Source organism: Diaphorina citri, unplaced genomic scaffold (genome assembly GCF_000475195.1).
Source record: "Diaphorina citri unplaced genomic scaffold, Diaci psyllid genome assembly version 1.1 scaffold234, whole genome shotgun sequence".
Classification (NCBI taxonomy): domain Eukaryota; kingdom Metazoa; phylum Arthropoda; class Insecta; order Hemiptera; family Psyllidae; genus Diaphorina; species Diaphorina citri.
Window position 1 is genome coordinate 241,910 of NW_007377671.1, and position 16,521 is coordinate 258,430.

The 16,521-nt window shown below is 36.3% G+C and overlaps 1 protein-coding gene across 1 annotated transcript; it reads right to left on the reverse strand.

Moving 5' to 3' along the window:
- Window positions 1–993: 993 nt before the first annotated feature.
- LOC103506416 (MAGUK p55 subfamily member 7) lies at window positions 994–15,930 on the reverse strand. Its single transcript, XM_026821469.1, has 10 exons — window positions 15,765–15,930; window positions 14,940–15,022; window positions 14,049–14,320; window positions 13,552–13,692; window positions 10,159–10,260; window positions 9,229–9,255; window positions 8,631–8,798; window positions 8,267–8,465; window positions 4,100–4,170; window positions 994–3,566 (listed from the first exon to the last, which is right to left on the reverse strand). The coding sequence occupies exons 2-10, from the start codon at window positions 14,983–14,985 to the stop codon at window positions 3,390–3,392; spliced, it is 1,203 nt and encodes a 400-aa protein (XP_026677270.1). The 5' UTR covers window positions 14,986–15,022; window positions 15,765–15,930; the 3' UTR covers window positions 994–3,389.
- Between the last annotated feature and the right edge of the window lie 591 nt (window positions 15,931–16,521).

Sequence of the window (16,521 nt, forward strand, 5' to 3'; positions counted from 1 at the left end):
GCTTTTAACACCATTATTGACTGTTGCTTATTGTACATTAATAAAACCTACTTCACTAATGAAAAAACATTAAATTTCTATCTTTTATTGATTAAAAAATTTGGGCTTGATTGTGGGAATGAAGGGGCCCAGAGTTTTGACATTTAAAGCATTTTGTACACTTTTCTTGTCACTCCATAAATCCAGCCCTGTCCTTACCTTCTCCCTTTTTTGTTTGTACATAAATAAAACTATTTATCTAATATATAAAATAACTAATAAATAAAATCTACTATCAGAATACAACGAATACATAAATCTATTCAATAAAATTTAGAATTTACTTTGTCAAATAATTATTTTTATTTTTATTATTATTATTTTTTAAAGCTGGCGGGGCGGTCCGTGTCCTATTGAAAGCAAAAAAAAAAAAAAAAAAAAAAAACAAAAAAAAAAAAAAAAAAAAAAACCAATAATATAAATAAATAAAGAGCGAAATAAATGATCAAGCGACAACAGAAATTACAAAAAGAATGACGAGAAAAAAGTGCGAGACGAAAAATAAATGGGAAATAATATTTAAATAAATAGAATTTATTTACGAGAGTAATTTTTAGGTGTATACAGGGTGTCCCGCGAACGACTGTACAACGCTTGAGGGTTGATGCAGGATCTAAAGGGCTACCAGAAAAACCTATTTGGACAGATCCTGTTGAAAAGGACAAATTTAATAGGTTTTTCTGGTAGCCCTTTAGGTCCTGCATCAACCCTCAAGCGTTGTACAGTCGTTCGCGGGCCACCTTTATGTGAACAAAAATATTCGGAGTATAATAAGTAAAAAATAAATGACTAGGAAAAATTAAGAGTTCTTTGGAGTGAAAATAATGGGTACATACACCAAGTGGTTTTTTATACAGTGGCAAAATAAGTTACCAAAGCCCTACTTTTTAGTTTTACTTGATTTTACAGATCATGTTGTATTTAAAGGTTAAATTTTGCAACTAATTTTGACCATTTTCGAGCCACTTTTAAGTTTCGATTGACTTGAAACTTATGTAAGGTATTTTATTTTATTGATTTATTTATTTTTCTTCACACATGGCCTTGCTGCTTAGCGTGTAAATAAATAAATAAATAAATTTATTTTTCTTCTCTGTCACAACATTTGGATCAGACGTCGCACCACAGTGATAGTAAAACTAACCTAAAGTTGTACTTAAGTTTACTGTTAAGTACAAGATGAGAGTAATGGAGTATTCAAGTACAGTGGAGATCTGAGAGATGGGAGGTAGTGGAGATGCAAAAATAGCTGTCTCAAAATTAAATATGGCTTTTGAAACACCACTGGCCTGCAAAATTAAACGAGCTGAGAGTTGCAAGCCAACTTTTAATCAATTCCGGGGTTTTCAAGGTCGCTGAATCCAAGTTAAGCAACGTTACGCATGGTTACTATCTGGATGGGTGACCATCTGCGTACTGCACGCTAGTCCCGGTCCCACTGAGGCTGGGTAAGGTTAATATGAGTAGCTTGTCGAATGGAGGATATAATACCAGTCACCAAAAACCTGAGCAGTCGTATTGTGACCTTAAACCAGTGTTTCTCAAAGTTGTGACGCGGAAAGATTGAAGTCTTATATGGCCTTAGGTTTATATGAAACTTAAGGCCATATTCGGATTCAGCACAAGATTTTACGTGTATCTAGTCTATTTTCAGGTCATATACAGGGTGTTCCTAAAATTAAATAATAATAAAGCGTAAAGCTATGGTCGAAAAAACGTAAAAAACGCGTAAAAACGAGATTTTTGAACCAACCCAGAAAAACGGTTATCATATTCAGATTCAGCGACCTTGAAAACCCCCGAACTGATTAAAAGTTGGCTTGCAACTCTCAGATCGTTTCATTTTGCAGGCCAGTGTAATATTAGGGGCCAAATCATAGAATCTCATTTGACCAATTTTAAAGTTGGTCCTATAATGATAAAATAAAAGGAAATAATAAAGGAAGGACTTACTAAAAATGTGTAAAATATTAATTTAGGGGTCAAAATAAGAAAGACTAGCAAATTAACCAACATGAAACCAAAGCGTTAGGATTGAGGTCGAAATGGCGCACCTGATGTCCCTCATTTTAGAGTCAACTTCAAAAATGTTGTATTTTATAATATTTGGCCCCCAATAGAGGAGAATTTCAAAAATTAAATTAACAATATAAACAAACACACAAAACATAGGACAAAATGAAAATCTTAAAGAAAAAAATTAAAGCTAAAATGTCTAAAAACAAAAACAATAAATCTTCCTATAGGCAACAAAGAGGCAGTGTTAGAACAAAAATTAACAAGAAAGCTGGATTTGTCTGAACAAGGGAGCTCCTAATAGAATCTAGCGGTTTTTAAACCGATTAAGAGGTTAAAACCGTGCCAGCTGTTCTAAAACCCTAATACGCGGTAGAAAATGAGAAAAAAGTGTAAGAACTGAACACGAAAAAAAGCTCTATAGTGCGGTGTTTTTAAGAAATTAGTAAACAAAGAGTGACGCTCATTTCTATCCTCAATTCCTTAATAAGGACAGAGTCCAGAGTCCACATCGATAGGGAAAGTATCCTAGCTAATTTGAAAAGTGCCATTGGAAGAAAATTGCGAACTACGCTTTGAAAATTTTCAAAGAGAGTCATGAAGATTTTTGTAGCGCTAGGAGGAGAATGTGCAGAAAAAAGGGTCGACACTTAACGAGCGTTGTGCTCGACAAAAAACTGCGATGTCAAAAAAATACCTGATATTCTGAAAACTCATAATGTTTTGTACATTTTAAAAGAAAAATCACTACTCTACTTTAAAAAATGACTCCGTAGCATGCTTTTGAAAACCGTCCGGTTTTTCTGCCGGACCCTGCCTGTATTATATGAGCAACAATATTTATACTTGCCTAAATAAAACATTTGTTCTAATAGCCAGGAATTAATATGGAGTAGGTATTCGAATCAAAGTAATTAGGTAGTTTTAGAGAATAAATATCTAAATCAAAAACATGAAAGGAAATACCTAGGTACATTCAAAAGTTCAAATTTTTCTGAGACCATTTTTTGTCTCTTGACTTTCAATTTGATAAAACTAATTGAAATATAATTTCTACTTATTACGAGAAGCCTGATGCAATTTTTTTGTTTAAATAGGAATTAAAATAAAAGAATAAATATTATTCAACAGTTCTGTTAATGATAATTCAAGTACCTTCGAATTCAAAGTTTGATGCTATTTACATACGTACAAAAATGCATCATTACGAAATACTGTTTTGTTAAAAGAAAAATACTTCCAATAACTTGCTAAAGCAGTAGGTCGAGTTCGGACTTAAAGACTTCCAAATATCCAAGTATTAAGACAGCAGGTCACAAGGCCCCACAATAAAGTTACTGCACCCAAGAGGCTGGTACCCAGCTAGGCTCGGTTTCGACTCTCTCTACAGCGCGCAGCAGCTGCTCAAACGCCACACCTAGATCTTCATTTACAATGACTTCATCAAACCAGTGATGATATAGAAACTGGATGCGTTTTGCTACTCGAATTATATCGTGAAACTCATCGTCCTGAAACAAGATCGACAGAGGTTGGAGCACAGGTGGAGACGTAAAAATCGGACATAACAAGGTAAATCTTTTTCGAGCTTGAAAAAACACATCAAACCTGAACTTTGGACACTCGAATTATATCGTGAAACTCATCGTCCTGAAACAAGATAGACAGAGATTGGAGCACAGGTGGAGACGTAAAAATCGGACATAACAAGGTAAATCTTTTTCGAGCTTGAAAAAACACATCAAACCTGAACTTTGGAAATCGGAGATCAGGTCTATTCGGATCAAAATTTTGTGCTCTGGCTCGTGGTTTTAACAAAAACAGTTTATCGATTTAAATTAAAAAGTTATGACCTAAAAACTGACACGAGGTCTGCATTTTTTTTAAAGGAGGTTTTTTGGACATTTCTCGGAAACGAAGCCGAAGTTAGGAAAATGGCCCACAGAACCTTGTTGGAAATGATGAGATCTACCTACCCTGAGCCGTTGTCAGTGTTTTTCTGGCGCACCCTGTATAAAAAGAAAGTAAAAAGGAATGTACTTACAGTAAAGGCTCTTGAGTTGTACTGATCAAAAGGGGAACGCGCAAAGATTCTCTTCGTTGTCGTCTGTGTGTCTGTCCCCACAGAAGGACTTATCCAAACCTGGTCGACCTAGAATCGGGGATTATTGAGAGTTGTGCTTTGTTTTTCATCGTGCTTTGATTCTTAAATACCAATCGAAGTTAAACTTTTTTTTTTAGAGAGAGATTCTGATTTTGCCCATGTGAGATTGCTACGAGAAATGAAATTATGAAGGAAAAGATGAAACATTGAATTTAATTTATTTCTAATGAAACGTTTTATTAATGCTTTTTCTATGGCAATTTACATGCGTACATTTTGTAACTGATTCTTTCAACACCATTATTGAATGTTGCTTATTGTACATTAATAAAACCTACTTCACTAATGAAAAAACATTAAATTTCTATCTTTTATCGATTAAAAAATTTGGGCTTGATTGTGGGAATGAAGGGGCCCAGAGTTTTGACATTTAAAGCATTTTGTACACTTTTCTTGTCACTCCATAAATCCAGCCCTGTCCTTACCTTCTCCCTTTTTTGTTTGTACATAAATAAAACTATTTATCTAATATATAAAATAACTAATAAATAAAATCTACTATCAGAATACAACGAATACATAGTAGTAAAGGTCCACACCCCACAACATTTCAATTGATATTTATATTTACCAAAAATACAGTAGTTTGGAAATCGGGTCGCAGGTGTATTCGGATCAAAATTTTGAGCTCTAGCTCGTGAATTTAACAAAAAGAGTTTATCAAATAAAATGAGAAAGTTATGACCTATGACCTAAAATCCTAAAAACTGCCCCCCAGGGGCCCTCTTTCAGATAACCATTGAAAATACATACGACTAAGTGGCCTGTGGCAGCAAGTCTGGACGTTCAAAGCGAAATCTCTTTGGTTGAATCATATTGAATAAAAAAAAAGTCACATAGAAAAATACGTTTAACTTTAAATTTAAACGTCTACTTACACGGAGTAACCTGCGTGAATTTGTCTGGATCACGAGTAAGTACATAGATATTCGTTGGCCTAGGTTCCTACACAAACATGTAGTTTTACATTTCAAACCCCTTTTTTTCTGTCTTTGTGCATTTAACCTAAAATGTGGAAAACCAGGGAGAAGGAAATGAAAACTTACCAGTGGTGAGTATGAAATCCGACCGAAGCGAAGATGAGTCTTTAGACCCCAAGTTTCACAACCTAAAGTCAAGTGTATAACCAGGGTTCATATGTAGGTCAAGATTTTTACTTTTTATTGCTAATGTATAGTTTTTCTCTTCTTTTTCTAAGAGGTTGGATAGAACTATGACAACGGAGGTCTTATCGTCCCGAAATCAAAGAAAGAAGAAGGAGAGGATAGGAGAAAGCTTAGGCGTTCCGAGAACGAACCTTATTTGCTAAGAATAAAGTTCGCCCCGACCGGGAATTGAACCCGCGACCTAGTGCTTACAAAGCATTTGCGTTTGACTTTTGTTTAACTGGTCTGGACTGGTTTTTCAAGGTGTAAAATTGGTGAGAAAATAACCCTATAAGACCAATCCCTGAGCATCGCTTAACAGCAGTGTTTCTATTACAGGGTGCCACAATAAAGACGGATGAAGAGTCAGGCAAGATAGTCGTGGCGAATCGATTAAAAGTTGGCTTGCAACTCTCAGGTCGTTTCATTTTGCAGGCCAGTGGTATTTCAAAAGCCATATTTAATTTTGAGACAGCTATTTTTGCATCTCCACTACCTCCCACCTCTCAGATCTCCACTGTACTTGAATACTCCATTACTCTCATCTTGTACTTAACAGTAAACTTAAGTACAACTTTAGGTTAGTTTTACTATCACTGTGGTGCGACGTCTGATCCAAATGTTGTAACAGAGAAGAAAAATAAATTTATTTATTTACACGCTAAGCAGCAAGGCCATGTGTGAAGAAAAATAAATAAATTAATAAAATAAAATACCTTACATAAGTTTCAAGTCAATCGAAACTTAAAAGTGGCTCGAAAATGGTCAAAATTAGTTGCAAAATTTAACCTTTAAATACAACATGATCTGTAAAATCAAGTAAAACTAAAAAGTAGGGCTTTGGTAACTTGTTTTGTCACTGTATGAAAGACCACTTGGTGTAGGTACCCATTATTTTCACTCCAAAGAACTCTTAATTTTTCCTAGTCATTTATTTTTTACTTCTTATACTCCGAATATTTTTGTTCATATAAAGATGGCCCGCGAACGACTGTACAACGCTTGAGGGTTGATGCAGGACCTAAAGGGCTACCAGAAAAACCTATTAAATTTGTCCTTTTCAACAGGATCTGTCCAAATAGGTTTTTCTGGTAGCCCTTTAGATCCTGCATCAACCCTCAAGCGTTGTACAGTCGTTCGCGGGACACCCTGTATACACCTAAAAATTACTCTCGTAAATAAATTCTATTTATTTAAATATTATTTCCTATTTATTTTTCGTCTCGCACTTTTTTCTCGTCATTCTTTTTGTAATTTCTGTTGTCGCTTGATTATTTATTTCGCTCTTTTTTTTTGTTTTTTTTTTTTCTGGCTGTGTAGTCAACAGCTAAATATGTAATACGACCCCAATTAATTTATTAAACTAATAGGTAACATAAGTTTGAAATGTTTATTTTAACAAGTCGGACATATTTGTTCACACCATTTGAATCTCTTTCCAGGTGGCAAGCAAGGAAAGAAGGCGACAAAAACATGAGGGCCGGCATTATTCCTAGCAAAGCTCTTCAGGAACGGAAAATACTACACGAACGTTCCCTAATGGAAAACGGAGATACCAATAGCAGTGAGTATTTGTTATGAGTTTCATAAGGCTAGGAGAAATGGAGAAAGATACTCTCCATGAACAGGATGTGCAGAATTATGCAGAGTTTTGGGATATGCAGAATTATGCAGAGTATTGGGATATGCAGAATCTGAGCGGATATGCAGAGTATTGGGATATGCAGAATCTGAGCGGATATGCAGAGTATTGGGATATGCAGAATTATGCAGAGTATTAAGATATGCAGAATCTGAGCGGATATGGAGAGTATTGGGATACGCAGAATCTGAGCGAGCTGCCGCCGATAACACTTGAGCTGCCGCCCTCTTATGCTAACTTCTCAAACTACCACCACTTTTTTTTTTTTAATTTCCCCTCTATTCATTATTTATTTTTATTTTTAATTTGCATCTTCTCACACCTCTTCGTCTCTAATCTTAAGTTTGTGCTTCTTAACCAACCTGTCATTTCATTTTTAACAGTTATACAAAGGTGTTTTTTCCCAATATTTTGTGTTTTTATTTTTCGTCCAACCACTCCCCCTAAGTTTTGCTTTCTAACCCCAACTAACCCTCCCGTGTGTGTCCCTCCCCTTCGCAGACCCAAGTCTAGGCCCCTGTGGGCCCCGCCTAGACGCGGCCTGTATTCCCCTGGTCAAAATCGCCGACACAGTATACTCTTCCCCATCGAAAGCGAAATCCCCCACGGGACTTTCGTGCTCCGCGGCGGTGAAAACTAAAAAAATTATCTATGACCTAGCCGAAACTGATGACTTTGACCGCGAGGAGATTCCTACGTACGAGGAGGTGGCCAAGTTGTACCCGATGGAGACGCTGCGCCGCCCCGTGGTGCTCATAGGACCTTCCGGTGTGGGGAGAAGCGAACTCAAGCGCCGCCTCATAGCTCTTGATCCAGACAAATTCACGCAGGTTACTCCGTGTAAGTAGACGTTTAAATTTAAAGTTAAACGTATTTTTCTATGTGACTTTTTTTTTTCATTCAATATGATTCAACCAAAGAGATTTCGCTTTGAACGTCCAGACTTGCTGCCACAGGCCACTTAGTCACTTCAATGGTTATCTGAAAGAGGGCCCCTGGAAAAAAATATACAGGGTGGTTCGTGATTTGCGAACCACGCTTATATCTCAGAAACGGCTAGGAATTAAGGAATGAAATAAACGGCATCATGTAGATGAAATTTTGATGATTAAAATGGCTTTTTTTAAATTTGCAATTTTTTTTGCAAAACGGCCCATTTTTTGCCAAAGACCCCGCCGGGAACGGAACCCGCGACCTCCGGCGTGCAAGCCTAGTGTGATACCCACTCGGCCATGGAGTCTGCTGTACTATCTTCTACTTACCAATACGCATCATCCTGGGACACCACATGTAGAATGTCTCCCTTGTTGAAGCTAAGGCCTGCGTCCTTACACGGGATATAGGGATCTGAGCTGGCGTCATAATCAAAATGAGCCCTCACTCTGATCTTGCTCTCGCGATATCCTAGCTTGTTATCCGCCGGGATCAGCTTGAACGTGATGGTGCCTTCTGAACTTTGCTGTGGGGAGAGAAATAAAGTCACTAGAGATCCCAATATACTGTGTCACAGACCACACTAGAATCAGCTCTGTCAGCCAATAACAACTCGGGATTCTAAAGACACCTGACTTATTTTGAAACGCGTACTGATTCAGTCACTTCCAAAACATAAGAAGGTTCTTACCAATATCTTGAGCACATCACCAGGTGTTTTCCCCTCAACATTGATACCGTTCACTTCGCACACTTCATCACCAACATGTATGAGGCCAGACCTGTCAGCCGCACCACCATGCATGACACGCGCCACGACTATCTTGCCTGACTCTTCATCCGTCTTTATTGTGGCACCCTGTAATAGAAACACTGCTGTTAAGCGATGCTCAGGGATTGGTCTTATAGGGTTATTTTCTCACCAATTTTACACCTTGAAAAACCAGTCCAGACCACTTAAAAAAAAGTCAAACGCAAATGCCTTGTAAGCACTAGGTCGCGGGTTCAATTCACGGTCGGGGCGAACTTTATCCTTAGCAAATAAGGTTCGTTCTCGGAACGCCTAAGCTTTCTCCTATCCTCTCCTTCTTTCTTTGATTTCGGGACGATAAGACCTCCGTTGTCATAGTTCTATCCAACCTCTTAGAAAAAGAAGAGAAAAACTATACATTAGTAATAAAAAGTAAAAATCTTGACCTACATATGAACCCTGGTTATACCCTTGACTTTAGGTTGTGAAACTTGGGGTCTAAAGAATCATCTTCGCTTCGGTTGGATTTCATACTCACCACTGGTAAGTTTTCATTTCCTTCTCCCTGGTTTTCCACATTTTAGGTTAAATGCACAAAGACAGAAAAAAAGCAAGAAATTAGTAAACAAAGAGTGACGCTCATTTCTATCCTCAATTCCTTAATAAGGACAGAGTCCACATCGATAGGGAAAGTATCCTAGCTAATTTGAAAAGTGCCATTGGAAGAAAATTGCGAGCTACGCTTTGAAAATTTTCAAAGAGAATCATGAAGATTTTTGTAGCGCTAGGAGGAGAGTGTGCAGAAAAAAGGGTCGACACTTAACGAGCGTTGTGCTCGACAAAAAACTGCGATATCAAAAAATGACCAGATATTCTGAAAACTCATAATGTTTTGTACATTTTAAAAGAAAAATCACTACTCTACTTTAAAAAATGACTCCGTAGCATGCTTTTGAAAACCGACCCTGTATTATATGAGCAACAATATTTTCTACTTACCTAAATAAAACATTTGTTCTAATAGCCAGGAATTAATATGGAGTAGGTATTCGAATCAAAGTAATTAATTTTAGAGAATAAATATCTAAATCAAAAACATGAAAGGAAATACCTCTATAGGTACATTCAAAAGTTCAAATTTTTCTGAGACCATTTTTTGTCTCTTGACTTTCAATTTGATAAAACTAATTGAAATATAATTTCTAAGATGGTGATTTCCTATGGTTTGGTACATGTGCTACCATGCCAGATTTCCTATGGTTTGGTACATGTGCTACCATGCCAGAAGAGGGAAAATTGTGTTTCTGAAAGGAAAATATGACTTTCATACAGACAAATACAAGTCACAAAAAAAGCTTAGCTGGGAAAATCATTCTTGGAACAGAACGTCAAACCAATGACAAAGTTGCAACAAAAAAGGTCACATAGGGCAATATAGGTATTAGGAAGTAAAAATAAATCATCTCACCAAAGGCTCATTGCTTTTGACAAGTTGTACAATTTTCACTGTTTCTTCTTCATCATCTACCAGCTCCTGTGGGATCTCTGGTAGTGTTGAATAATATTTATTCTTTTATTTTAATTCCTATTTAAACAAGAAATTTGTATCAGGCTTCTCGTAATAAGTAGAAATTATATTTCAATTAGTTTTATCAAATTGAAAGTCAAGAGACAAAAAATGGTCTCAGAAAAATTGGTTAATATGAGTAGCTTGTCGAATGGAGGATATAATACCAGTCACCAAAAAACTGAGCAGTCATACTGTGACCTTAAACCAGTGTTTCTCAAAGTTGTGCCGCGGAAAGATTGAAGTCTTATATGGCCTTAGGTTTATATGAAACCTAAGGCCATATTCGGACTCAGCACAATATTTTACATGTATCTAGTCCATTTTCAGGCCATATACAGGGTGTTCCTAAAATTAAAAATAATAATAAAGCGTAAAGCTATGGTCGAAAAAACGTAAAAACGCGTAAAAAACGAGATTTTTTGAACCAACCCAGAAAAACGGTTATCATATTCGGATTCAGCGACCTTGAAAACCCCCGAATTGATTAAAAGTTGGCTTGCAACTCTCAGGTCGTTTCATTTTGCAGGCCAGTGTAATATTGGGGGCCAAATCATAGAATCTCATTTGACCAATTTTAAAGTTGGTCCTAGCGCGAACGACCTACCGTACGTAGTGTTAAAGCCCTTTAAAGGAAAAAAAAAAAAGTTGGTCCTATAATGATAAAATAAAAGGAAATAATAAAGGAAGGACTGACTAAAAATGTGTAAAATATTAATTTAGGGGTCAAAATAAGAAAGACTAGCAAATTAACCAACATGAAACCAAAGCGTTAGCATTGAGAGGACTGTTGCTGTAATTTGAAAAGTACTTAACTAATTGTCCATAAATTGATTAAAAAAATACTGGTAAATTGTGAAGTTTGACATCACGGCATACGCTCCTGTGGGTGATGACGTCATAATTCAAGAATCCCGCTTTGTTTGTTTGTGCACAAGTGTTTCTGTGCATTTTGACGTGAAATCTGACATCACAACTATATGAACTTTTTCATTAGAACAGCAATTAAAAATTGAATTTTCGACCTTTGACCTCAGATTTGGATTTTTCACAACATTTTACGTAGGAATCGACCTTTTATTAATAATATTTTCCCAATTGCAACTCCTTTATTGTAATAAATATTGTCCAATTTCCAGGTGTATCATCACTGCTAGAAACTCTTCAGGAATCCCAAAGTACTTTCTCTGCTAACGATGAAGAGTTGGACCTTGTGGCAGTTTTTAGGTCATAACTTTCTCATTTTATTTGATAAACTCTTTTTGTTAAATTCACGAGCCAGAGCTCAAAATTTTGATCCGAATACACCTGCGACCCTATTTCCAAACTACTGTTGTTTTTTGTAAATATCAATTGAAATGTTGTGGGGTGTGGACATTTACTACATTAATATATTTTATAATTGTGTATAATACCTAGAAACTTTCAAGATGTCCACACTATTTCAATTGGTATTTTAACAAAATATTAATTTCAATTATTATTATTTTTTTTTTGCTGCTTGTCGACTTGAAAATCTTGGGGGGGGGGATGTCGAATCTTCCTCCGGAAATGGTGACTTTCTCGTTGAGAAGTTTTAACCCTTCTTCATATCACTTTGACCTCCTCAGATACAACCCGTCCCAAGAAGCCTGGTGAGGAAGATGGCAAGGAATATCACTTTGTATCTCACGAGACTATGACCTCACTGATAAGCGCAGGCAAAATGATCGAGTTTGGCGAGTACAAGGGTCATCTGTATGGGACATCTAGTGATTCGGTAAGTCCATACTTTATTTATTCTGTACTTTGTACGGGACTACCATACAAATTTTAATGTTAATTATTATTATTATTATTATTTTATTTATTGTTTTAAATTATTATCATTATTATTCAGGTATTTTTATTTTATTATTATTAATAATTTATTATCATTCACTCGTGTCAAAAGGAGGTTCTCCAGAGTTTCATTTACAGGTAACTTCTTCAATTCTCTGGTTGAATTTGAACCAAAGACACAGGGGGTAACAAATGTCACTCAAATTTAAAAAAAAAAAAAAAAAAAAAAAAGGCGAATACTACAGGTCAAGGGCTACAAAAAGTTCCCCGACCCCTTCTTCGAAATCTCCAGAATAACGGAGATATCCGCCATAGTGTGAACGGATCTTAACTTTTGAAAATGAAATTGGTCTTAAAAGAGAGGTAATATTGTCTTCTGTCTACACATCTAATTAGTTTTCTGTTAGCTTTAACACATTTTGTACAATGGTCAAAAGTTTGGAGCAAGGTCGGGGTAGCTGAAAAAAAAAAAAACACAAAATAGCGGATATCTCCGTTATTCTGGAGATTTCGAAGAAGTGGTCGGGGAACTTTTTGCAGCCCTTGACCTTTAGTATTCGCCATTTTTGGGTTGACATCGATTAATGCAGCACCTTGTAGATTTACTTACCTGACTATTCCTTCCTGTTTTTTTTTTTTATTTTTATTTTTATTTATCCGACTCAATCGTGTAATGGGCTTAAAAAGTGTCTTCTTTTTTTTTTTTTTTGTGGAATTTAGGGAGTTGATTGTAATTCCCGTTTATTCCTCCACTTCAGGTCCTCGAACTCGTGAACTCCGGCCGTGTGGCGGTTCTGAACCCCGCGTATCAATCGCTCAAAGTCCTGCGCAGTCCCGCATTCAAGCCACTGGTTCTATTTATAGCGCCACCTCCATTTGCTGCGCTCAAGGAAAGTCGTATAACAGCCTTTGCGCGTTCCCCTTTTGATCAGTACAACTCAAGAGCCTTTACTGTAAGTACATTCCTTTTTACTTTCTTTTTATACAGGGTGCGCGAGAAAAACACTGACAACGGCTCAGGGTAGGTAGATCTCATCATTTCCAACAAGGTTCTGTGGGTCATTTTCTAACTTCGGCTTCGTTTTCGAGAAATGTCCAAAAAACCACAAAAAAAAAAAAAAAAAATGCAGACCTCGTGTCAGTTTTTAGGTCATAACTTTTTAATTTTAATCGATAAACTGTTTTTGTTAAAACCACGAGCCAGAGCACAAAATTTTGATCCGAATCGACCTGATCTCCGATTTCCAAAGTCAGATGGTGATTTCATATGGTTTGGTACATGTGCTACCATGCCAGAAGAGGGAAAATTGTCTGTTTCTGAAAGGAAAATATGACTTTTATACAGACAAATACAAGTCACAAAAAAAAAGCTTAGCTGGGAAAATCATTCTTGGAACAGAACGTCAAACCAATGACAAAGTTGCAACAAAGAAGGTCACATAGGGCAATATATTAGGAAGTAAAAATAAATCATCTCACCAAAGGCTCATTGCTTTTGACAAGTTGTACAATTTTCACTGTTTCTTCTTCATCATCTACCAGCTCCTGTGGGATCTCTGGTAGTCTAGGATAGTAATCTTTCTGAGCTACAGCATCATGGGCACACAAAAGACCCTGGAATAAATCACATCATGGATTATTATTGGTGGTAAAGCAGGGAGCCAAATGGAGGGCGAAACCCCCAAATCACTAAACTTTTCCTTTATTAGAAAAAAAAAAAAAAAATTACCTAACCCCCAAATCACTAAACTTTTCCTTTATTAGAAAAAAAAAAAAAAAAAATTACCTACCACGGAACCCATTTTGCATTACCTGCGGTAAGGTTAAGGCATTTTTTTCAACATATATTCATGCCTATTTAAGAATGGAAAAGTCTGGTCAGAAAATGTAAACCCTGGCTGGGATTCAAACCCAGCACCTATAGGTTGAGAGTCACTCAGCCACACAGGTGGACCACCTGTTGGTCTTACTTGTAGGTTAGGTCTCTGCAACAGTACAAACAGTTCTTTACAATCATCATTAAGTGCCAGTCTTGAGAGGAGTACGTCTAAAACTTCAAGAGAAATTTGCATTGCATTGGACAGCACAGGATGACTTTGCTCATTGACGATGCTGTTGTGAACATGCACAAGAGCATTGAGCTCTTTGCTTTGCAACAGGGAACTGAGGAATAGCAACTCTTCATCGTTAGCAGAGAAAGTACTTTGGGATTCCTGAAGAGTTTCTAGCAGTGATGATACACCTGGAAATTGGACAATATTTGTTACAATTACAACTCAAATTTTACACTCTGTCAATTAAGTACCAGGACTGCATCGATATAAATGCACCCTTAATTGTTTTGATTTTTTTTCCACCTAGCATGTGTTGGTAATATTGTTTTCTACTAGTAACCAAATTTTTGGATCATTCCAACAATTTTCCTGTTCGCAATCGTCAGATACATGATGCACGTCAAAACTGTTTCACAATTTTTTTCGGTCTGAAAAAATGGACAGAACAACAATTGTGTTTGAAATTTTCTGTTTTAAACACTATTAATACATAAAAATGTTGCAAAAAGCTTATGGAAATGATACATTATCAAAAAGTAGGTTTTTGATTGCTTAAAAATGACTAACCCTCTCCTAGAAGACATTTTTCCTTACGCCTGATAATGTAAAAAAGTACCTTACAACAAAGGGTCCTAGAAAATCGCAATGTAGGCTTTAGGCACATTGCATATGCTCTAGACAGGTCTTATGAGACCGCTTGTAAAGCTTTAAAGAATAATTTGGGAAAGTGATCTAAGATTTTTGTAGCACAGATCAGATTTGTAGGCACTTGGTTTCTGCTCTGAACCAAACACAAGATTAACTTACTTATATCAAACTCTTCCTTCTCATTACTTGTCATCAGTGCTGTCATTGTATTCCTATACACAATTAAAACTTTGTCACCTTAGCTGAAACAAAAAAGAAAAGAAAATTAATTACTAAGGAATAAAGGAACAAAGGGAATGTCAGGTTTAGAGCCCGAATACATTTTTTTCAATTGTAAATTTGTCCAAAATTCAAGTAGGTACCAAGTTAATCAACAATTGTCGATATGAAAGGATGTTATTGTTAATGTCTCAGCATAGGCAAAAGAATCTGAGTGAGGTCTATAGTTCACAGAACCACTAGTGTTGAAAGTTTTTCGTGGATATTGTGGTTCACTTTACAAGTGGATGTGGCATGTACCTCAGTATTTTACTAATTTCTCCTCAGTATTTCTCCATAATTCTCAAGTTTTCCTTTCAAATAGGACCAACACTATTCTCCTCAGGAATTGGGCACTGTAAATAGGGTATGTACAGGTTGTGGTTATGTATCGGGTTGAGATGAGCTTGGACCAGATGAGACAGGATATTGTTTCTAAAGTTTGGCAAGGGAGTGGTAACTGAAAAACAAGGCAAGTTTACCAACCTTGCCTTCCCCAACCCAGTACATAACCACAACCGCAATCTTATAAGTCTGATTGGTATTTTGATCTAGTTTTTGTCCCCACTCACCCACGCTCTCTGAATAGATGCATGCCTGAATGAATGTAAAAATAAATCCATCTAAATTTAGACTTGTTCATCCTCCCTAATGTTAAAACTCTTCCCCGTTTTCCACATCAAATTCAATGAGTCTATAGGTACCTACTTTTCTTTCTAGTCTCACCTTAAAACATCAGAGGGATATGCTCCATAATGAAATTACAAGACGTTATTTTCTGCCTTTCTTAATTGAATTATGAAAAACTAAAAAAAACTAAGGATTAAGGAAAGTAATAACTAGAATTTAACTTTGGGAATACCTATTCCTGATTTTCTTATCAATTTTTTTGTGTTTATGTTTATGTCTGAGGTTAAAAATAGCAGTGTTGTTCTTACGGGACTACCACAAAAAATCCCAGACAAAGTCCAAAAAATCCCAGGAGTCCCTCAATTTTTAATATTTTTTTCAACACCTTCAAGTCCTATTAACTGCGCCGCAGGCGAAATGTTTCCGAGGTGATGGCCCCAAGTGATTTTATTATCTGTTTATCCTTTTAATATACCTCATCCGCTAATTTACAAAGGTGAGATTTTTGCAGGCTACATTAGCGTTGCAAGAAAGCAACAATGACACCAGTGCCCTAAAAATCACCAAAGTATGGAAAAGTATCTTACAAGTGTAATAGCCAATGGAAAAGCAGAATTTTGAATTTGGACCAATCATATCAAAATATGTTGTTCTTTTATAAGAAAACGTTATAGAAAAGTTGCGCTGACTTAGGTAAGTTTTCAAAGTCAAAGAGCAGAAAAAAATGAGGAACTAAGTAGGTAATTTTTCTTTTTCTTCTACCACTTCTAGATCCCGAGATAAATCGATTTAAAAATACCGGTAAATCTCAAACTCTGACGTCACGGCATACGCTCCCGTACACGATGAAGTC